The sequence below is a fragment of the Melopsittacus undulatus genome, chromosome 10, assembly GCF_012275295.1.
Source record: "Melopsittacus undulatus isolate bMelUnd1 chromosome 10, bMelUnd1.mat.Z, whole genome shotgun sequence".
NCBI classification, from domain to species: domain Eukaryota; kingdom Metazoa; phylum Chordata; class Aves; order Psittaciformes; family Psittaculidae; genus Melopsittacus; species Melopsittacus undulatus.
The window spans coordinates 9541845-9566660 of record NC_047536.1 but is presented as its reverse complement, the minus strand read 5'-3'; the positions used below and the strand labels follow the sequence as shown (position 1 = coordinate 9566660).

The 24816-nt window shown below is 37.6% G+C and overlaps 1 protein-coding gene across 1 annotated transcript in view; it reads right to left on the bottom strand.

Moving 5' to 3' along the window:
- The window catches only part of CPEB4 (cytoplasmic polyadenylation element binding protein 4), a 42683-nt gene that overhangs the window by 10523 nt on the left and 7344 nt on the right, over positions 1-24816 (bottom strand). The window contains exons 2-3 of the mRNA XM_013127362.3: positions 19205-19286; positions 859-1032 (exon numbers count right to left, since the gene is read on the bottom strand). Coding sequence (XP_012982816.1) covers positions 859-1032; positions 19205-19286 — 256 coding nt within the window. The remainder of the gene's footprint in view (positions 1-858; positions 1033-19204; positions 19287-24816) is intronic.

Genomic DNA, 24816 nt, shown 5'->3' with positions numbered 1-24816 from the left:
TTACTGCATCAAGAAGAAATTCTTGCATCCATTTCAATTTTGCCTCTGACCTCCAACTGCTGGTATGAATTTGCATATGCTAGTCCCATAGAAGTCTCCTAGTTGAAATTCTGTTCTTGAAATTGAGTGAGCCTTCCTTTGCTTCTCTACAAACATGTGAACGGTCACTAGCTGAAGTTCTCTGGGCAAGAACTTTTCATTAAGAAATTCAAACAAAAGAACAAGCTTCATATTGTGAAGCAGCATCTATATTGGTACAGTGCTCAGCTGTATTCTGTTCCTGGTGTTAGAGAGCTTTCTATACTAGGATGCTGTTGGGGGTTCCTAATACACAACTTAGAAGACTTTCCCCATCCTCAAATTCAGTTAGAAATCTGAAAAGGTGTCATTAAGTATGTCTTTTTTGGTTTGCTTACACTCTTTGATGTCACTGCTAATGCAACAGCAACTGACAATCCACTATACTTGACTTACTATGCTACAGAAACTTCAGAAAACTACTAGCAATACTTTTCCTGCTACTGGCTTCTGGTGCCTACACAGTGACTGCAGCACAGCTATAAGCTTCAAGAGGTGATACTGTTTATATTTGCACCATATACTGTAGAAGTCAGTTAAATGAGTGGTAGCATATGTTTTTATTATTCAACAGCAGAAGAATAGCCTAAACTAGCTTGAATTATCTTACATTTGCCATGGGCTGAAAAGTGCTAATATCAGAAGATCCATTTACACATCAAAACCTTTCCACAGAGTTTGGATAACAATCATTCAGGAGTTAACAAAGAAAAGGTTTCACACCACAGTTTTGTCAAGAGGCCAGAAGAAGCTTTTCTGCAGGAAATTTTCTGGGTGTACCTTCATCAATATCTGGTGGCAGTCCCCCAACAAAGACTTTACGGGAATACCGTTCCACTCTTTCTCCATTCTGATGGGAGAAGCAGTGAGGTGATCCTAAACCACTGTGAAGAGTCTGATCCCCACGTCCATCATCCAAGAACCCGTCTTCCATTGGAAACAGTGAAGACTGACCTGAAGAGGGGGTTAAAAAAAAAAAAGGAAAAAACATACTAACAGAACAAAGCACACACTGCTTAAATAATACTTTAAAATGCACTAGTTGCTGCATTAGAATTGTTTGTAATTTTCCTTCCTTCTTAGTGAAGAGTTATGTTCCCAATTTCATATGACCCTTCTAGTTCTCAATATCACTCAGTAACTCAAAGGCATTATTCCAGAGAAAAGCTACCCACTTCATAACTGCACTACAACTAATGAAGATTTGAAACAAAACAGTATTTTTAATAGTTACTCAAATTGACCATTTTGTATAACATTTCATGTTTCCAATTACATTTCTTTTAATAAGGTGTAAGAATAGAAGATAATATAAGGTTTTTTTTTCCTAGGGACTTTTCCAACAACAGACATCACTAATATTTAAACTGTATATATAATTTTCCAGTGAACAGCTTCTCACAATGGGCAGGTACAATTTCACAGTGCAGATAGGAAAACAAGAATTCTAACAGCCAAATGTATTACACATTTAAATTACCTGGTATCAAAACATATCATAAACCACCCACTTGTTATTAACAAGAATAATCTGATAAAACCAGAAATAACCACTGTAATTTACTGCAAATGAAGACTGAAAACTAGGCAATACTGTGTCATTCCTAGAAGCAAGTTTACCTAGATGTTACAACAGAGTTTCGTTAATGGACTCACTCTAAGCCAAAATGTTGTAAGCATACTTCCCCTCACAACCCAATAGTCTCCTATGATTATCCTTTATCATACATTTCCTTACTAATATTTTAAATAAAATTTCTGATTTACAAATGCAACTGTACAATATAATAAAGAGCACACAAGCTGATCTCTTCCATTAATTCACCCTTTAGTTACAGCATTCAGTACCTAGACAACAAACTGAATAGCCTTCTACTCATTTAAGGAGCATTTTTGGAAATAAATATATATAGGGAAAGTAAGCAAGTAACTGAGGTGTGCTACAAGTTTTAGGATACATTTCTTTTTGCCTATGATGTGATACGCTATGCTTGCTTTTCCAGCACTCATTACAATCTACCGCAGTATGCACTGGCAAGGTTAATTTATCATGCTCTTGCTTCTTTCCTTTGAAATAAACTGATAATAAAATAAAATAAAATCCAGAAAACAGAAAATTTGATCTGTTCCAACATCCAGACATTTTCCATGAAAAAAACAAAAAAAAGCCCAAAAAAATAAAAATAAAAACACCCCAAAATCAAGCAGCTAACAAGTTAAAAAAAAAAAAAACCATCAAAACAATAAAATCCATACTCCATAGCATTTATGCAAATAAAAAAAAGGAAGGCTTGGTCAGCTTGCTTTGTTTGAAATTTCAATAATCTTTACACACCTTTAATTAAAATTAAAATCAACTATAATTGGGCCTATTTCTGTAGCGAGGCTAAGCTGGTTCCTACCATGATCAACATATCACAATACAGACTTAAATGTCATTTCGGTTTCCCCTACTGAACTGATGCCCATGTCTTTTGTTACATCTCTTTAAGACCCCAGTCCTGCAGGTATTGTTGGAAGGGAACAATTCTCCATACCTAAGCAGCCTTTTCAGGTTCACCAGCATTAGCATTGCTGTTAAATGATTCAACACGCATGCTTGCATGATCTGGTTCTTTAACCTAGTAGGCCAGGAAATATACTCACTGGAGTCTATGCTTCATCAAGAAAATCAACATCACCCAAAAGAACCAAAATAAACTCCAGCACTGACATTCATAACATACACACAAACACAACGCAGCCCTCCAGTGTAACAAATCACATAGATGATGTCCACTGTAAGGATTGTGATCACTGCAGCCTCAATAGTGCTACTGTGGAGTACTACCTAATTCAGTTCAAATGTTTATTTATAGCATGCAAACTATGTCAGTGTATGTGAAACTGATCCTTTATAATCTTAAACTTTTGGAGTTTGCCCTCTAGTAACAACTTAATGTTATTTCTCCCATGAGACATTGTCAACATTAGAAAATTAAATAGGAATATTGTTACCTCGCCTTCTCCCATATGTCCTTGCTGCATGTTAAATGAGAAAGAAAACAGCCTTTCAATCATTGTTATAAGGACCAAAAGACCTTGTTTTATTGCCTTTATGCTAACTCAGTGATTCTCAAGCCTTTTCATACTTCAGGTCATTTAAAATGGTGTTCGCAAGCTGACCTCCCCACCGCCCACAATACCATGCCATCCTTGAACCATCTCTGCTACTGATAAAACACGTGGATGACAAAGTATATACATACAGTCAAAGAGACTTTTTTTAAAACAATTTTAGTTCTTAACTTGCACATTTATTTTTCAATCTATTTCTTAACCCTCTGCTGGGCATATGACGATAAGTAAATGGATCTTTTCTCATGCACCAGGCCTCCTGACTCATTCTGCAAGGCACCACCACACTCTACCTTGCCAAGTTCAAGTGTGCTCTAACACTGATCTTCCTCTGAACCATAGGAAAAGCCCTAACACAAGGAAAGTGAAGGACTAGTGTCTAACTTTCTGCTTTGAAATTAGGCTGCTATAAAAGCTTTGCACAACACATAAAATCCTTGGTTAAATTATTACTGGCAAATTAATTAGCCAAAAAACTTAAAAGTCAAGGAGAAAAAGTCTGAGGCACCAAAACGGCCTTTCAGCCCTCCTACAATCTGTGTACAACAGTACAGATCCTCTCATACTAACTTAGTACACTTTGCTGTAACTATTCAACAGTTACACACTGCTTCTGACTTTTTGTTTTCCAAAACAAATGAGTTCTACCACTGAAAAACACATTTTTCTTTGATGGCTTCCAGAACCCATTGTCAGAATATGTCCAAGCTTTCTAATCAACCTTGCACATTCTTTCTCTTTTAATCTCATTAAAATCTGTGTCGGAAAGCAGGCCAACTGTTTTCAAAACTTGGGTTCTCCTGGCAAGTGCTATGAGAAACTCTGAGCACATCACGCATCTTATTTTGCTTCCTCATTCAAAACTGAGACTGACAATTGGTTTAAGCATTTCAACATTAGTAAACCACAAGAAGAAAGGAGTAATTTCCTCTTTCAAAATAAAAATTACATCAATCCAATTTGCTTAATGATTATTTAACATCTGTACATCCATTTTATTCTCTGATCTTTTGCTGATAGAGATACTTACAATTAATGCTAAGAATACAAAATAACAAAGCCCTAGTCTTCAGACTGGAGCATATGAACTTGAGTTTTCACACAGGCACTGGCTATATGGGAGAATATTAAAGGCCAAAGGCCTTTACAGTAATTTTTCCAGGGTAATTTTGACTTATAAATTTGAGAGGCACATATAGTCCCCTCAAAGTACAAAGTTTGAAAGAACTTGTCTCTCACAGAAAGCAATCAGCAAATCTCACTGCATTCTGACAAAGCTCAGAAGCCTTTGCAGGCATGGTTTAGAAAACATTAAGCACTTTCAAAACCAGCTCTGCCTATAAAGCCATAAAAAACTTGCTTGTGGTTTCTAAATTACTAACAAAACCACACAAACGCCTTCACTTGGTACACCCATTCTTGGCAACAAAGCATGCAGCACAGATACGGTTCCCACTGCGGATCTGTGACCACAATTTAGGTCAGCAGGCTCCTCACTGCTTTGCCACCTGTGTCACCCAAGGCAATTGGATTTTTCTCCTTTACCAGTGCGGAAAATGACAAAAAAAGCTCAGCCACCAGCTAGGAAGTATTTTGAGTGCCAAATACTACAGAAGAGGTTTTGAGAACTAAATACTAAGATTTTTTTTTTCTTCCTAATTTGCTTGTTTTTCTGCATTTGCTTCATCTAACCCACAAAATACCAACATTTGACATTTCAAAACATTGCTCAGAAGCCACAGTTTATAAACTACCCCAGTACAGCACAGATACAAACTTTCTCTGCTCACTGAATTCAGAGCTCATCACACACCATTAATTTCACACAATGTAATACACAACATGGAAACTAAAGAATGTTCTTTTGGCAGGCCAGAAAGACAGCTAACTGTGACTTACCAATCCTGTCTCTGGCTTTCATACTTTCATGTTAAGAGACATCTTTGCTATAGGAGTACTCCAGCTAAGCTGCAACATAAATGTAGTCTTAAGGTAACTGTTATGTTACAGAACCTAAAGAACACAAAGTGTTTATGCAATCGGTTCAACAGCTCACTAATAACCTATGGAGAGAGATTTCCCGATAAAATCAGTCTGAAATTTAAAATGCAGCTGCTTCAATTATTTTGTCACCTCAGCCCTCCCTGCAACACTCGTTTCTACGGTAAAAAAAACAAATCCATATAGAAAGCTAATGATCTGCAAAAATCTGCTGCTTTTGCTGTCTTTCATTTTAAGGAACTTAGTGAATAAGCAACCCACTCAAATTCTTGTGCCTTCTCTTCATTTGAGACATATAATGGGCTCCTGGCCATCTCCCTCTCTCTGTTTTAAAAAATCACATCTTTTGTGTTTAACATAGCTTCAATTAAATGTGTTGAGCTTTCTTCTCTCTATAGGAAGCATCAAAGACTGTCAGCACACTGTGTAAATCACATGTGCTGTTCTATAAAGTACACAGTTCCCAGTGACAATGATACTCCGCTGAAGAAGCAGGAAAAATGTATGCAGGAGTCCTAAATCACTCAAACCCTAAACTTACAACAAGCTTGTCCTGGAAATGCTCTTTAATTGTTCTTGCTGCCTTCCAGTTTGCAGGATGGTAGCAGGAGTTTCAGGTGTATTTTGTGCCATTAACTGTGGAAGATTTACATAAAAAGGTCAGCTCAAGAGCAGACTGTTTAAAAGGACCAGCAAGCAAGAAGATCTGTTTATCTCCAGTGAATGTCATCCCAGCTTCCTAAGACCACATTACAACTAGGAGAATTATACAAGCATCCATAGTTAATATTAATAGAAACATCACAGAGCCTTGGAATGGAGAGAGGAACAAAATGCTCAAAGTTAAATTACAGTTGTACCTTCATTCTCACTACCTTACTATAGTTGTTTTTCGGCACACAAAGCCTAGATTGATGTAATACCTGTCCAGTTCTGTACCTAAGTCATGTCTTTACTTCAAGAGCTCCTCAGGACAGGGATTCTGGTCTTTACCTTGGCACAGAGGCGAATATAATAACACACTGCCATCTTTTATATTAGTCATGGATATGCTCTCATTCATTTCCTCTCAAAGACCAAACCAAACCAGCTTTCATCAGTGAGTTCCACAGCAGCCAGTTTCTTAGGGTGGAAGGCAAATACAGTCAATACAAAAACATAGAAACTGAAACTGTTTACTCTGCTAGTTATTTTCTTCTCATAAACACAAGACAGGAGGTAATTTGGTGCTAGTCTATCTTCTGTTTCACTTAGAACTTAACTTTTAGAGATGTGAAGTACCAAAGTTTCACAAGTTTATTTCTAAATGTGAGCTAGATATCCTTGAATCTATTATGGAAAACATGTATGCTTTCATGAGTTTCATTATAAGTTATAGAAAAATAATGGAAGTACAATCTGGTTTTGCCATTCCAACAGCAAAGCTTTATTTCTAAATTATTCTGCACTAAACCATATTTTGTAACTGTAGCAAGATTGACAATGCTGTGCACAAAGCCATTAAAATACTGCCTTTTTCCCCCTACTATTCCCTGAGGGCTGGCAAGGTTGATTATAACTCCAGAGTTAGATTTTATCATCACTTCATGTTTCACAATGCACTGCAAATGGAATGCATGGACCAAGTGTTTCTACCACAGGTAACAGTACATTTCACAAGAAGTCCTGTAAGGTCATCACTAGTGAAGAATCTGACTGTATCTTTAACCAAATCAAAAGCGGAAAAATTAAAACTATAAAGAACATCTATAATCAAACCTACCTTTGGTTAAATTATATCTGTGCATGAAGGAGCAACTCAGAAACCAAGGCAGGTATTTTCAGAGAAGTATATATATACTTTCTCAAATTACAACATATTGTATTTACCTATATGTATTATACACAATGGTATTACTTCCTATTTAATAGAGCCTTAAAACTTCAGTCTTATATGGTATTTTCCACAGGAAAGCATATAGCACCGTAAAATCTTGCATGACAGGCAAAGAAAGTAGTATTTTATGCATTCCTTGATTTTAGTTCTAAAATACTGAGGACAAAAGGATCAGGCTACAGTTCCATGATTGCTGAGATAAGACACGTCCATGTGTGCAAAACTTTTCCCCAGTTCAAGCACATAATCCGATTTCTGCCAAATTATCCCCAGCACATGATATATTGACTGTGGAACAGTCACTGCACGGCAGAATGGCAGACACGTGATACCTGATCCAGGATAAATTCTGCCAATAAAGAATAAATTGATCAAAATTTAAAGCATTCAAATAGTATTTTCTTAATCTAAAATAATCTTACAAAAATTAAACACCTCTATATATACATCTGGAGAACGTGTATTTGTCACACTTTTAGCAATGCTGAAGTCAGCACAAAACCAGAAAAGCAGACTACATTTGGCTGCACAGTAAAATCAAGGATTAACACATTTGGAAGTATTGATTCTGCAAAATTAAGCCACAGAGATGACAAAACCTGCAGTTTTTTTCCCTCCTATTTTAAAAGCAGCACAATTTTAAAAAAAAAGTCAACTTATGAGAAATATAGTGCTAGTTTGTGTTCAAAATGTCCAAACAAATGCTGAAAAACAAGAGTACTATTGTAAATGCAAGTATTATGCTTTATTTCAAATAAAACCAGATGCCTAAAGACAAGTATTTACCCATTCCTTCTGTCGAGAACACTAACAAAATGCAGTTTCTGGTATTCTGTAGCATTTGAGCGCAGGTCTGACTAGAATCTGTCAATTTTAAATTCTAGGTCACTGCCACAAACTACAGCCAACATCTAAAAAACTGATTAGGTTTCTTTGGTTTCTTTTCTTCTAAAACCCTGAGGAGAATCTATGTATAAAACCCTTTTAGCTTTGGCTCTTCTTATGGTAACTCTGCTTTACCTGTGATTATGTTGAATTAATTGGGTTCACATGGTAAAAAGGTAGACCCTACACATTGCACAAAGCAGATTATCAGCATAACAACTTCTAACAGTTTGATTGTTGACAACTTCATACATCAAACAACCAGGGAGGACAGAGGGGGGAGAAGCTGAGAAACAGTGAAAGCGAAAGCTACTGTTTCCAAGGTTTGTGCAATGAGCTCCGAGTTCTTAGGGCTTTAATCTGCCCAAAGCAAAACTGCCTACCTGAAGAGACTATGCAGTTATACCCAGAAAATGCAGTAATTGCTCTCACTCTCCTGCACTGCACAAACCCAGCTGAAGTTGCACCACTGGACAATCAGGGCAGAAAGGCAAACGTGCTTCCAGCTCAGCCAGCCCAGCAATGGTTCAAATCCACATATGTGAAAAGCTCAAGCTTAACCTTCCAGATTGGGAAACCAAGACAAGTCCCAGCCAAGCTTCCGGGGAGCTGTTTAAGCCTGAGTCTGAAGGGGAAACAGAAAAAAGGAGAAAAAAAAAAAAAAAGCTACCTATGAAAAGACTGCAGTTTAGTTTGTGTGAGAGCTTTGAAAACCACCACCATCATTATTCCTTCCCTGCTGATGCTCTCAGGTAGTCTGCCCGCCACACTAACACAGTGCCAGGCAGACTGAACCCCAAGAGATGCTCTTTCATACATTTCAACAGCCACTTAACTATCCGTGAAAGGTGACAAACCAAACCCAGTCTCACTCCTTTGAAAAACACAGAAGCTTCAAAGCTGACTTTGAAGTTTTATTATCAAACAGGAGAATACAGAGAAATCTCCTAAACAAAGCTGCTACAGAACCAAAACATAGCCATAGCTTTATCTACAAGGTATCAATACTTCTTCTACAATTCCAATGATGTTTCACTGGCTCACTACAAATCAATTGAAGTGGAATCCTTCAAAATCATACACATTTGAATATAACCCTTTTTTCTCATCTAGGAACCCCCACAGGTCAGAGATAAGAAACCAAAAGCAGAAGAGCAAATAATGAAGCACAACCCTCTGCTGGAGAATGGATATTAGCTGGAATTATACATGTATTTTGGAAAAGCAGACACCCTACTGCTGGTGACATGGAGTTTTATTTGATGCTAATGTATGACTAGTGGAGAATAGACAGAAGTTACAAAAACATTCAATCTTTTCCACCAATACATCTTCCAGTTTATGCTATGGGATAATTGGCAGCATTTATCTTTTGAACACTTAAAACTATTACTATATTAATTTTAAAAATAGAAAACGAGAGGCAGAGTTTGCAACTGGGAGAAGGAAAAGCATGACACAGCTTTGCAAGCAAAGAGCAAATCAGCTTCTCAGCCACAAAACTACTTCAAATGTGTCAACTTCAGTAAATTCCAAATACATACTAATGATGGACCTTCTGTCAGGAAGAATGGAATGTCATTGCTAAATATTCCTAGATGGGCTTTTTAATTGACAAGAACAATTTATTGAGCCTATTCTAGAACTTACTGAACCATTTCTGAAAACATCTGAAAAAAGAGCAAGAACTTCACAAACCTGCCATTCCCAGTCATGGTTCATATGCACTGTGCTCCTGGACTCTTTATACACAGCATTTCACCTTAAGAGATGCTGGTATCTGCTTATACCATCATATCTATACCATGAATTCTGCCCATGGTCTAATGAATAATGAAATGGTTAATGAAATAACCCAAAATGCAATTCCTGCATGTGACTTCCAAGAGCTGCATTTACACTGGCATATACTCCCATGCTGCAAGATTTAAACCCAGAGTTCCTTAAGTACAATAATAGGTTCAAAGCAACTTATTTTTGTCTGTGGAAGGAATGATCACAAGACAGCCTGGAATGCAACATGAGGGCTTTGTTCCTTTTTAAAAGCATCCTCTGACCTCACTCCCAAACAATAAGGAAATATTAACATCAAGCAAGCTCAAGTCTCTGCAGTGTAGCATTTCCCCATTTTTCATTTTTACATGAAAAGAGCACAAAAAAGACGTTAATTTTCTCAGTATAAATGGGAAATACATGTAAATGGGAAATACATGTAAAACCCCCAGTATTATACACTTCCCTACACCTAATTCAAATGGAAAGAGAAACAGAAAACTGTGTTTTAAAAGAGTCAGCACTTTATTTCCTCTGTCTAGATTCAAAATACCATATGGGGTCAGACACCAACACTGTTTATTCTAGCAATTTCAAATGACACACAACCATGATATTTTTTAGAATGACTTCAGAAAGCTATCCCCACCTCCCTCAGCATTTGTGCAATGACACTAATGACAACATGAAGAATAGTATGTAGCGCTACTGGGAGTTACTGGGAATTTATTAATGTATCACAAATTGGTTTATGTATTTATCCCCACATTCTACCCACAAAATTTACTTTTTTCTAATACCTATCCAATCAGACTGCTGAGCTGGGATTCCTGTTAATAGGATATCTAATTAAAGCTGAAAGGGTACCACTACCCCTAAAGACACTTGTCATTTACATATTTAGAGACACTATGTGGCTGTTCCACTTACCTGGAAGTCCAACTATCAACATTACAGTGGTGAAGAAAAACTAACAAACAAAAAACTTGCACCACCAATTTGCGTTCCAACAAACAATACATTAAGCCAAGTATGGCTAAATCTATTGCAAGGTGTATTTTCAGATTTGTCTCATCAATAGTGCTCATCATTCTGCCCAATTCTGAATTAAAATAAGCAGACACTGCATACACAAATCCTACATGCATCACACTTTGATCTCAAAATATCTTACGTAATTGATGCAAATTTCACGCTGCTGCACTGTCAATCTGGGGCATATGCAAAGACTGCCCACTACTAAAAACTGTCTCTGTATGACTTTCCTACAGAGTTTATCTTTTATGCTTACACCTCATCTGTCACCTCCTTATCTTTTCTCATCCCCATTCTCCCATTTCTTCTTTATCTCCAAGTTTAAGACAAGTACTTCAGGCTTTTCCTTCTGCTCCTTTCATGCCATCTCTAGCCTGATAAACATGATGGGAATATGCAAACCAGGGCTAACAAAAGACTCAAAGACTTAAGAATTTAACATCAAGGAAAAAAGTGAACGAAGTGAGCAAAAAGACCAAATACAGGTAGTTTATGCACTCTGGGAGGGGAGACCGGCAAGCTCTCTGTCTTCTAAAATAAGGAACAGACACTACTCATGGAACACAGCTCCAAATTAAAGAGTGCTTTGAAGATGATCCAGAATGGCCAGAGATTATCAAAGCAAGAATTCAGAAAAGGAAAAAAAAAAAACAAAAACAAAAACACCAAAACCAAACTCACTTGGTGGACAGTGATATTAAACAAAGCCGAAGATTAAACACACTTCTGCAAAGCGGGATGGAGTTATTTTAACTAAGACAAAAAAAGCAAAACAAGAAAACTTAGAAAGGTTTTAATCAGATCAGCAAGGCAACTGTCATGGAATTCAGCACTGCTCTGTTGGCTGTAATACTTTTGAAGATCAAATCACTGACTTAGACATTAAAACTTTCAGCAGTATTTCAGTGCTTTGTTGTGTTTTAAAAATCCTGGCCACATAATTTGCAGCATACATTCCTAGGAAGCATTTTGTCTAAGGAGTATGAAAGGCATTTAATTTTCCATACAGGCTCTGGAGGTGGGACAGCATGGCAAGGGGCCTGCAAGAAATGTTTTAAGACTGGACAAAAAAAAAAAAGCAGGTCTCATACTCCAATGAAGTGAACAGGAATCCTAACACTGATTTCAAAGCTGGACCAGGATCAGAAAACCCTGGGATATTTGTACTGCTCTGTGGTGGCAGGGGAAGGAATTTCCTGGCCTCAAAGGGTGGTTACATTAATACACTCTTGCTCATTGCTCAATGGCTCCATTTTAGACAGATAGCATAAATCAAGGTGTTGCTCTTCCTCAGCTGAACTAATACCCTACCTCAAAACCCTCCAGTAGTGAAGTACAAGCATCCAGTTGCTTGATACCTGCATTGCCAAGAGCTGTATTTCTATAAAAGCACAGGTATCATTAGAAAGATTAAACTCCTCAGTAATTCTTGTGTCAAAGCAGCACTAGCAGAGGTAGCCAACAGTACCCGTTTCCTTACCTTATTTTCTTCTACTACTATAGCATGCATATTTAACATAAGTCAATCTCAAGTTCTGAATGCAGTTCCAAAGGCACATAAATGTCAAAGTTTTGAAATATTCCCCTCTGAGCAGCACCATTAACCTAAGACTACTTCCCACACACTGAAAATTAAGAATATCAATAAATCCAATGGAATTAATTTAATGCCAACAGTAATTCACTTCTTCCCTAAGTTTTTTTCCATCACTGAAAACAAAAAACTGCCACATTTGGGTATATCAGTTGGATTGTGCGACAATTTCCTAAATTATTCCAAATGATTGCAAAAAATGTTGATTATTCAATCTTAATGTTGCATCCCTGTCCTGGGATTTTTGTAGCCTTCATTGTAATATGAGCTTCTGCAGCAAATAGCAAGATGCACAGCAGTAAGTACTGCTTTATTTTTTTAAATCATATGCATCAGTGTACACGGATCCAAATGTATTATTAAATAATTTACAATGTTTCCTGAGACAGTATAAATGGGTCTTGGCTCTTCTCAATTCGTAAGAGAAAATGAAGGTGCCAAAGTAAAAATCTTAACCTACATTGCCTCAGGGCAACCTGTGTTCCAGTCCATCCAAAGAACGGGCAAATCCCTACTGCATTTACACCCGTCAAAACATTGACAATCCAACTGCTATAAATTAAAAACCTTTCTCTTTTTTTTTTAACTGACCCCATTTTCTTATGATACACAGTGCGCAAAGCCAGGCAAGCATTTTATAAGTTAGCAATCAGTATAGTTTCAAGACTTTAACTGTCAAAATCATCCTGTATACACTCGTGTTCTTCCTCTTGCTACACAAACAAACCAGACCCAGGGCATTCCCACTGCTTACAGCCCGGTGGAGTTTGTAGGTAAGTAATCAAAATCCTTAATTATGGAGAGTCGGGGGGGGGGAGAGGGCCTGCCTGTGACTTTAAGACCACAGCCATATTAAAACCCCCTATTGTTGTTTAATCCCGGTACTCCACAAACGGAGACGAGCAGGCAGACTTCAGCAATGCCTCCAGGAAGCTACAAGACAAACGATGACCTTTAAATCTGAGCTCACGGAAGAGCTCGCTCCAAACAGTCACTGGAACCTGCCGCTGCGGAGTATGTTCGGCACTGTTTTCCTCTCTTCTTCCTCCCCCCCCCCCCCCCTCCCCCCCCGGACAACTCTGGTCAACTCGCACCAGCTTGAAAACACAAGGGAGGTTCGGCTGCAGTCACGAAGCAACGCCTATGGCTGAGCACAGCTAAACCCCGCTAAGAGAGCAAAGATACCTCGCGGTGCTGAACCGTCATCTGCCAGCGCACACCGCCCCGGGCCCGGCGCGCCAGGGAGGAGGAGGAGGAGGAAGAGGAGCAGGAGGAGGAGCAGGAAGAAGAGGAGCAGGAGCTGCAGCTCAACCAAAGGGGCACAGAGACAGTATTCGGGATAGTCCACGCAGGCAACAATTGCAGGGGGAATTACATTCCCCCTCTGTTCCACGGGCCCGTCTAAACCAGAGCTCGGCAGTGCAGAGAGGGCCAGCTGTTGAGCTACACTGCTTTGATCTATGTGTCAGTGGGCTGCCACCTTAGAAACATTCCCTTTCATCCCTGCCAGCGATGCACAAGGCGCGCACCTCCGCGGGGAGCATTTGGTAGCGCCGGGCGGGAGGGCTGACGGCGCCCGGGCCGCCGCGGAACGGGGCTCCGCAGGATAGTGTGCTGCGTGTATTTTGTCTTCGCACTATGTATGGGCTGTGTTCACCTCCCATACTGTTTGCAGGTTTGGGGAATGGAGTTTTTTCCTTCCAAATCAAAATTTGCTTTTCTAAGCTCATCACATTAGGCATCTCTTAAAGAAGCACTTACGTCAAGCCACAAAAACAAATGTCAATTTAAAAGAGAAAGCTGTGAGTTTATCAGATCATTGACAATGGATGTAAAACCTTACATTGTGTATGGTTGTGATTACTTATAAATAATGATCTGGTTGCAGTATGTATTAATATAAAATTTCTCTTCCTTCCTGCTGCCCAGGTGATCCCATTTTCTTACTGGGTTGTTTGTTTCCAAACAAAGGCTCTGGCAAACACAAACATCAGAGCTAAATCAACAAACACTTCAGCTGCCAAGAGAGGAACTAGGGAGGAAAGCATACCAGAAGACTAAAAATACTGAACATTACCCCAAAATGTTGAATGTTGGCTGCATTTAGAAAGAAAGCATGCCCTCACTTGTTAGTAGTACTCTAACCCAACTGGAAATAGTAGGTTGCAAAAGGAATGGGAGCTGCTGATTTCAAGTAAGCCTCACATAGACTGTGTTTTCCCCATCACAGCTCCACCAGCATGAGTTGTAGTTTATTGCTATTAGACCCAGTTCAGCAATATTATGAGATAGTAGAACAATTGGTTTTCCTCTTAATTAATATGCACTCAAGTCTGTAAATCGCATTAGCCTTTCCTGGTTACTGAATAGGAGGTAAAATTCAAGCAGATCCTGAGTAGGAACCATTCAAGACAGTAATTCATGACAGCTTCCAAAAACAAATAGGGCAAATCCAAATTGTCTACAAAAAAAAATGTCTACAGCCTGATGCTGCAAAAGCAAGAGTTTCTGTGCATTTTACCCTAAACTGGATACATTAAAAACTTACAAATGAGTAATGAGTAAAATGGTTGCCCAAGGAAGTTGTGAATGCTCCATCCCTGGCAGTGTTCAAGGCCAGGCTGAACAGCGCCTTGGGTGATAGGGTTTAGTGTGAGCTACCCCTGCCTCACTCACATGCACAAGGCACCAGAGGTGTGAAGATGAGGCAGGTCTGTGTACACGCTTGCCAGGGGCCTTTGACTTTCAGAGCTCAGTAACTACATCACATAACTCCACACAGACCAACAGCAGGGAAGAAAGGTTTAACTTAGCCACCAACCTGAAGCTTTGCTGTCAATTCTTCACTGCTATGAAAGCAAAGCTGAGTTTAAAATATAAGAAAAATCTCAAAATCTATTATTTTACACTTTCAAATAGCTCATGTTGATAGATAAAGGACCACTTCCCTAAAAGGAAATGCAGCCTTTGTTATTTAGCCCTTGGCAAAATTGGAACTGATTCTCACCAGATTCTCATTAATTTTCTGGCTCATATAGGAAACCAAATGGCCCATTCTACTCAATTAACACAAACATGTTACATAATCCATACAGCTAGAAAAGAAACAACTTGTTCAATTTCTTATCTGACAGTCAGAAAACACTGTCAAAACTATTTTGGTCCCTTTCATCAAAGAACACTTTATGAGGTTTACATACTTCCTTCACAGCTGAGATGACAGTTTTTCAGATCAATATGAAAAAGCTGATGATTGATTTAAAAATAGTTAAGTAGATCTACTTGCTCGGAGAAATCCTAAATGGTGCCAGTTTTCATCATTCTACCTTTGCCGCCATAAAATTTAGAGCTGCTGTTCAACTGTCTGTCCCAGTGTCTGCATGTATACTCTGACCTTACGCTACTTCCAAAACCTTCCTTTTTGTATGCAAGTACATTTCTTTAGAGACTATTTCACTTCACAGCATTCATGCAAATACTGAGCTATTCACACCCAAATTTTGCAGGAGTGCTTTGCAGTGCCAGAAGCAGATGTACTGGCCTGGTTCTTTAATCCATTTCACTTTGCATAATTTCCAGGCAATAACCTTATATTCTGAACTGAACCATAGGATCTTTCAGTAATAAAACAGTCTGTGGTTATAAAGTATTTAAAGACAGTTCAGTGTCACTTAACAAGGAAATATTTAGTCAATCTACTACTATTACAGTTATGCTCAAATTGCCATGTGGAAGACCCAGATTCAGGAATCAGTCTCTGGATCCCAGGCTCAGTTCATGAAGACCGAATACATTGTAAAGAAGATGCAATTAGTCTTCAGGGAAAGGCTTCTGCAGGCTGTCATTGGCTGTGCAGCATGCAGCACACTCACTCATGTGGATAAAAATAACATATTGAAATGGCAGCTGCTCAGCAAAGGAAGAGGATTTGAACAGGGATAAAAATATACCTTAAAAAGAGGAGGGGGGAGAGGAGGTAAAATGCCTACCAAAGGTAAAACTGAATGTACTGAATTGATGATACTAAAGAACCACCTTTGAACCTCAAGCAGGAAACACTATTTCATATAGCAAGACAACTCAAGACCATAATTATTACTGTCTTAAACAAATCAAAACCAGCAGAACCTAATCAGCTCAGTCAAGAAGTACACACTGTGAAAGGATTTTGTTAAATTTTTAAGACTTTCCCCTTAAAATTTTATTACGGGATCCAAAACCTGCTGCTCTGAACAGACCATTTAAAGACAGAAATTATTTCCAAGAGACAGCATGTTGCAAACTGTAACTGATATCTATTATCATGTCCAAACTTTGTTTTGAAGGTGTATTTTAACATTGCACTTCTTTCTCTTGAAGTCCATTACAATATGAAAGGGGGTGGTGTTAGTGTTACATACTAAACTAATGTTGAGTCAATATTAAAGCCTCTCAAAGATTCACAAGATAGAAGTGAGACCTATTAGATCATCTAAATTATTTCCATGCCATTCTGAGATTGCTCTCTACAGTATGTTTTATTAGTGTCTTGCCTGGGCTATTTTTAAAGTCTCAAACTCAGAAGCTTTTCCTTTCTGAGAGCTTCCAACTTTAGTTTAAAAGCACTGTATACACTGATTAACCCATTTAAAAAGAACAATAAAAAACATCTTATAGATCAGTTTATTTAACTGCAGGTGTTTGAAATGGCGTGCAACTTTTTTTTTAGTCCTTTGTCTGTGTTAAGACATAATCATACACCAATACAGATGAATAAAACCCAATAGGTTTGTGAACACAAACCCTTCTTCAGACTTGACTAGTAATATGTTTTATAACACCAAGTTATGATTTTTTTTGCAGCTCTAAGTTGGTTTAACTAAAGTTATTTCCTCTCCTTCCAAATCCTGCCCTACTTACGGACGATCACTGCCACATTACCACAACACAGCAAATGCTAGTTTGAGTAAAGATCCATTCCTAAGTATATTGCAGCAACTAAGTTACTGTATGCTATGCCAGACAAGCAGCAAATTCAGTACACTGCACATTTCATTATAAGCAAACTTAATGGTTTTGCCAAGGAAATCCTTGAAAAATTAGACTTCACAACAGAGTGCTTCACGTAGGACAACATAAATTTTTCACTCAGTTTTAAGGCCTTTTCTTTATAGTTTTATAACTATTAACTGTAAACAGAATAATTTATAAAGAACTTAAGAAATAATTCCCAGAGCAATACCTGATTGATATTACTGTGTTTCAATCAGAAGGATACAACATACACAAAACTTTAGATAAACCATAAGTTGTTCTGCAGAGAGGATTAACAATCAAGCTTAAGCAGGAATTAACATGTTTCACAACTATACATCTTCTTTGCTGACACACTCATTCCATCATTCTTTAAACATGGTAAGCACTTAAAATATATTTCAATTGCAAAGAATCTTTTCAGAGCATTGAAACTAAAAGTCTTATTATTGAGCAGAACTACCCTTGTTTAGTTACTGAGTATAAATACATATGAATCTGACTCTGCTGAATTAATATTTAAAGGGAAATATTATTTGCTCTACAGCCATGTCACCTTGGGTTGTTATCTTGCCAGATTTCATCAGTTAAAAGCTGGGTTGGGCCTGCCTGACCGTTGAATACAAGGTCTCAGGGCAAATCCCAGTTGCTGCAGTTAAGGAAGGGCACTCAGTTTTCGGTTTGAGATGCAATGCTGGGGCATAGGATGTTGCCAGACAGCATATAAACCAAAAGAAAGCAATTAATAAAATCGTCGTTAATAAAAGCCTGGTTCCCAGGACATAAAGAGAGAATGTATTTTTTGTTTTATTTCATTTGGCATTGCTATTACCTATATTAAGCTCTCCTTGTCATTTCAATAGGAAAGTGTATTTTTTGGTATACTGGGGATGTGAAATGCAAGCTGCATTTCAGACAACGGTGAATACAACAAATGCAGGGTATTGCCAGTTTATCAAAGGTTGGTCGCTATTAAAACAAGTCAGATTACATTAACACTACAAGCCTTGATATCTTGAAATTTACTCCAAGAAACCACAAACGCAGGTTTGTTTTTTTAGTGGTCTCATGACTGGTAACAAAACTGAATGCTTAGATAATGAGCCTAAGTATTTACTTATACAAGTAACCACTGAACTGAAATAGATTACTCATACAAAACTAGACTTCTCAATTTTATACCGTAAGCAGTTTCTATTCAGGTTTAGATAAAACATGTAGACAATGCTTTGAATACTTTGGAAGTTGACATATTTTCAGAGAAAGATTACCTTTGCCAAAAAGAAAAAAAGATAAATCATAACTGCTGGTTGGTTGAACCTCCCTTTCCCAATACTATAAAGAATTCTGCGGTTCAAGGCCACAACAAAAAGAGAGGCAAAGGACTAAAAAAAAAAAGAAAAAGTGATGAAATTCTCTGTGTTCTTCTCAAAATGACATAGACAAAATTCATGCTTCCCTTCCCCAAGGCAGAAAGAACTATGACTTAAGCAGGAAAACACTATTAAGCAAAAAGTTACATCACACTGTGCTGCTCAAAAATGCTTGAAGTTGATCATTTTTACAGGCTGCGTACATTGCAACTATTACAAACAACACTGGCAACTTACACAAAAGATCAGCTTATGCTTGTTTCCCATTGTTTTGCATAAAGACAAACCACACTCAAGTGCTCATGTGTTGCAATAGCTTCATGTAGAGACAACTGAAAAAGAAAAAAAAAGGGGAGGCCTACCCTGTACTTTTTCTACCCCAAAATGAAGTTTTCTTATTCTAAGTAAGCAGGTATTCCCAAATATTTACTGCAGGAAATAGTCCCTTTCTAAATTTACCTTTCAATGAATCGTTTTCAGCTCTCATTATGTCAATTAGGGAGTTCTCCAGTGAATGCATGTCAAAAGTCCTTGTGCGATCCTGCAAGCAAATACAGACAAAGCCAGTTTAGGCAACACACATTGTTAAACAAGACCACCTGAAACATAAAGACTTAAGGTTTGTTCTGCATTACTACAGCATAAATAAAAACACATACACCACTGAAGTCAGTCTGATGTAGGAATATTAAAAATTAGAACATTCTGAAATATGAATCTGATCTACAGCTATCATATCCAGTCATTCAAGAACCCCAATTCAATACTTAGTTTGGATTCTGTGCTTTACAGTTAAACTTTGTTAAAAATAATTTCACAGTTAAGAAGTAAAGATCAAGTCCCAGGAGACAGAATTGCAAGGAGAAAGCATAAATTAGGTATTTCAGCCCAAACTGAAAGAAAAAATCTAAACCCAGAAACACATAGAATCTCCTTCACCTCAATTACTACTTCAACAACTGAAATAATCAAGTTCTGCACAGTCAGTTCTAAGTATTCCACACAATTAGTACTGCTCCAAATAGCTTGGTTTACTAGGTGATAACTTTGCTCTCATTTTTATTTTTTTGAATTCACAAGTCTGGTATTCCAAACATTGCTAGAATTGAAGGAGGACCCAACAAATGGGAGGCAAGATGTCTCATGTACTTTACTGGTTCATTATCTCAAGCCATTTGATGTATACTTACCAAATATTTGTCCTTCATTTTAACCAAAGCCATCATTTAACATGTGCATGGTTCAGACTTTCCCAATTAAAACAATAAATTCCATATCTTATAAATCTGACATTATATAGTGTAAGACAATGTAAAATATCCTAGCACTGCATTATTTTAATTAGCAAATTCAGAATAATTGATATCATATATAAACTTTGGACCCTTTCAGTATCCTAAAAGGTCACTAACGGAAGAAAAAAAATCATTCCCCAAATTACCTATCCATGTTATCTACATATTTATACATTTAAACATTTGTGGAAACATTTGGACAGAATTTTATACATTTATATTAATCAACCTTGAAAGAAGAACTCTAACAATAGATCCAAAGATTTTACTTTATTCCTGTTCTGGCAGATTAATCTCTGAACTAAGGGCAAGCATGGAAAATATCTGTTTAAAATAAGAAAGCAAAATGTGAGCAATTCAAGACAGACATTTGCTCTAAACTGTTTCTCTATGACTATTGTTATTACAGCAGTGAATATATGTTTTTTGTCCCTAACTCTAGCTGTGAAGCTGAAATTTCTCCAGAGCACACACACCCAGCTTTGAGCATTTTAAAACCAGTGGTTAAGTAAAAAAGTATTGCACAAAGACTGTTGTGTATCAAGTTATAATGCCCTTTACTTCCAGTTATGACGTGCTAAAGCAGTGTTGATCACAGTGTTGCAAGAGGTATTCTTTATATCAGACAACAATCAGTCATCTCAGACTTTAAACACCTAATACAATTTTAAGGGCAGGAACTCTTGAGTTCTGGTCCATTTCCAAATTCATAAGTTACATTCTAACCTCTAGAAATGCTATTCTTCAATTACAGTTTCTAACTTTTTTTCCTCTCTTCAGAACAGTGTATTACTGATACAAAACAGGTGAAGTATTTCTACCTGGATATGCTGCATTTCAAATAGAATTAGAAAGACCAGAGTTTGGAACCATTTGCTTTATTAGTCCAGCCCAATATCAAATTTGCTATAAAAAGCATAGTGCTGCCCTGTCTCTGCACAGCATTTCTTTCCTTGGTCGTTTATATTACAATGTCCTTGTGACACACCTTAAAGAAACTTATCACAAGCATTCAAATTCTGTGCTTTACTTTCACACGTTACCTACTGGTTTATTCCGTTCCCAGTAATAATTTATTGTTTTGGTTTATATATTACTAGTTCATAACTATTTCAAACTCTATTTACACTTAAATAGCTTAGCAAGATGGAGTAAAAATCCTTGGGTCTGCATCCTGAGCCCATTAGGATCCAGCAGCTGTGTAACTCAGGAATGAATACTAGAAAACAATCTCTACATTTTCAGCAGACCTCACAGCATGACAAAAATAGCCTAAAACACAGGTAGGAGTATTTTCTGAAAACCTGCTATTCCTCAGTGCTAGGCCTTCTTCCATTCTGACTGTCAAAAGTGTATTGTGCTTCTCTGTGTGGAACTGACCTCCAGTCCAAGCCATGAACAGCTAGAAAATTGTTATTTCACAAAGTGCAGAACCTCAGTAGTTGCAAGTCTTTGTTAAATCTGTGGCTCTTAACATTTCAGTTGTGCAAGAGATGTGAAGGAAGAAACCCAGTCCAAGTAATTTCTAGTTCATTGTGCTGTATACACGCTGTAGTATGATGAGCCCAAAGATAGCCTCTTGTCTGTAAAATACACATATTGGATGAGCTATAGTAATGAACAGGGAGGTTTGCTACAGTGGTTTCTAATTTTGAGAACAGAGAGTTCAAACATTTGAGAAAGAAATTTGAATTGAACTGGTTAGCTGATAGGAACACCACATCTCCAATGGAAGCTTTTTCTGGCGAGTTTATGGTTTTCCCCTTCTGAGTGCACCAGATAGTTGTCACTTTTGTAGTATAAGGTCACTAAGATTCTACTCCTACTACAAACATTTTAAAAGACAACCCTGCACACTGATTCAAAAGGTTAATTGGTCACACTCCTACCTGCAGCTATTAGCAATCACACAAAAAGGAGGACTGGCTAAACTGTGGCCCACATTCATACTCAGGCTCTCCAGTGGTTCCCGTAACTTGTACAGCAATGGAGAAAACCGCAATAGGCTAGAGCATCCTCAGTACACCTGTATGCTAGTATACATTTCTTGCCTATCTTTCCAAAAAAGGTCTCTGTGCTTACAACATACTTAATCATCTTTGTCAGTTCATGGTGCCGAATTGCCCCAGCCTCAGCACCCTTGAGAAGATTGCTTTTCCTGGGTTGTTTGAAACAGTTTGCTCCTCTATGCCTCTGCTTATCAATTAGAAGTTGGCAAATCATGTTAAGCACAACACTAAGAGCCACTATTACTGTTACATTGAATTAACGCAGAAATCCACATCTCTGGAAATGCAGAATAATTCAAGAACCTGGTATATAAATATAAATAAACAAAATACCTCTATCCTATGAAAAGATGTCAGTCATGTATATCCTAAATAAAGACCAGCCAAAATGCCATGCCTATCTGGTTCAGAGGCTTGCACAGTGCTTCTTCTAAAAGAACTCCATTAATGGAGTTGACTGCTTGCTGCAGTGCTGAAAGGGTTCATGCTACTACAGAAAGTCATCACTGGTAGTTTAAATTTCAGAGTTTTATATTAGTTTAAGGCCTTTGACAGTGAGACTGCTTTGAAAAAAGTAGCACAAATTGTGCCTGTCTTAACTTCCAAATTGACCTGCACATTTTATCAGAAACTCATATCTGAAATGTATATATGTATTATATAACCAACATAAAGACTGATGACAGGCCATATGGTAGTGGCCATATTGTTGAACAAACTTGTAACTATACATTTAATTACATAACATCAGAAAAGCTGTAACAGTCAAGATACTGATCATTAACTGGCAACTAAAGGTGAGATAGATGTTAGTTACAAGTTGTAAAGCACATAAACCACACTGTACTTGGGGAAAAAAAGTGATGTTTTCTTCAAAAGACTTCACGTGGACAGAATTAGTAACACTATAGTGGTGTTTTTTTAATGGATCAATTCACAGAGTTGCAGTGCTTTGCATGGAGCTGGACTGCTTACTGTAAACTTTTTGATTTATTTATAAAGAAAAGATACACAGGTAATGACAGACTAGACTAAAGCAGAGTATGTACACTTCAGGAACAAAATTGGTTAACTACAGCCTGCTGTTATTTATCCAGGTTAATCACAAGAACTTGGCTTTACACAAGTTTGTTTAGAGCATCTCAAAGTTTGCTTTATCAGAGGGCTCAAAGGGCACACACATTTATCCTGGGGAAATAGAACTGAGGTAGAAATACAACAGGTTGAACACAAGGCCACAAAAAACAACCAAACAAACAAACAAACCAAAAAGAAAGAAATCAACCTGCAGTCTTAATACATGCCTATGTTGAAAATGTCAGCCAACATTTCAAAAGACATTCATCAACCATAATGTTGAATAAGCAGTATTGTTTTCGCAATAATATACAAGAAGTGACAGCACATCTGGTTAAGAGAGAGCTGTCAAGACTAAATATTCTACATCAGCAAGCACAAAGGTTTTGAACTATACACTGGCCACTCCTGTCTACAGAAAAATTGTTCAGATTCTGATTCTCCTACTACCTAGAAATCATTTGTGAGTACGTGCAGTGCTCATAATAATGCAATCTCATTGTTAGAGCATGCAGAGAAGAAGTCAGGACTTATGTCACAACTTTGTCATTAGATCCAGACAGCATAAGCAAACCACTTTACCTCTGGGACTGCAGTGGTTTCCCCACTAGCACCCAGACAGATCAGAGGTCTTGTAAAACAATGAAGCCACTTGTAATAGGAAATCACTAAATTCTGATTCCTATTCCAGTTTTATTTTTTTCAAAGTCCAAAGACATGTCATTCCAAAAAGAAAGTCACTTGGTGCTAAGCATATACAATGTATATAATGGGACATCCTCATCTACAGAAGAAAGTAAACATGAATTTTTCATGCACTGGATGATCATACTTTGCACTTAAAAATCACACACCTAAATTCTACTGCACATTACAAAAATATACACCTAACTTAAGTATTAAAGTGCAGATGCATTATAGTTAATCTGCACTCACAGCATTATCATCACCTGAACAATTACAAGTCCAGAACCCAAGAGTTTCTATTCCGTGCCTCCCAGGATAGGCCTTCCAGTGCTAAAACCCCAAACTGTACAAGTAAAGCCTGGTGAGGTATGAGCCCTGGCTGATAGCTAAGGGTATGCATGATCTTATAAAATCTGATTTCTCTGAAGACTGAGGCATCAGTAATCATACAAAACATGCCATCACGTTAAGTAATTTATTGCAGGTGGTTAAGCAATATTTATTATGGAGTAGGTATAGTTGTAAAATTGGGGCCTATTTTATGTATTTAAATCTTGTCAAACCAGAATACTTGTGAAAATTAGAAAACTCACAACTATGTTTGCTACCCTCATTATAGCTTGGGAAGTCTGAAACTTTCTGAAACCTTGTGAACATTTCCCACAATTCAAAATCCTTGTGTCTCAGGCAAGGCAAAGCATGTAGGGAGAGGTGGTATTGTAGGTACTAAATACAAGTTCCACATTTTTCTTTTAATTGCAAAGCAAATTTGGACTTGATTTTGTTTCTGGGTAAGCTTCTCCTCCTTCCCACCACACTGCAAATGCTGTATTCCAGCTCCCAGTCCAGTATCCAGTGAATTAAAGGCTTTGAATAAACAGGTTTTTCCTGAAAGGATGTTGCTGTATGCTGCCCTGATCATCTTTTATAGCTTCAACAGGGAACAATAAGAAAAAGCTGGAAAAGTTAAATGACGCATAGCATAGGAGTTTTTTTGGGAGGG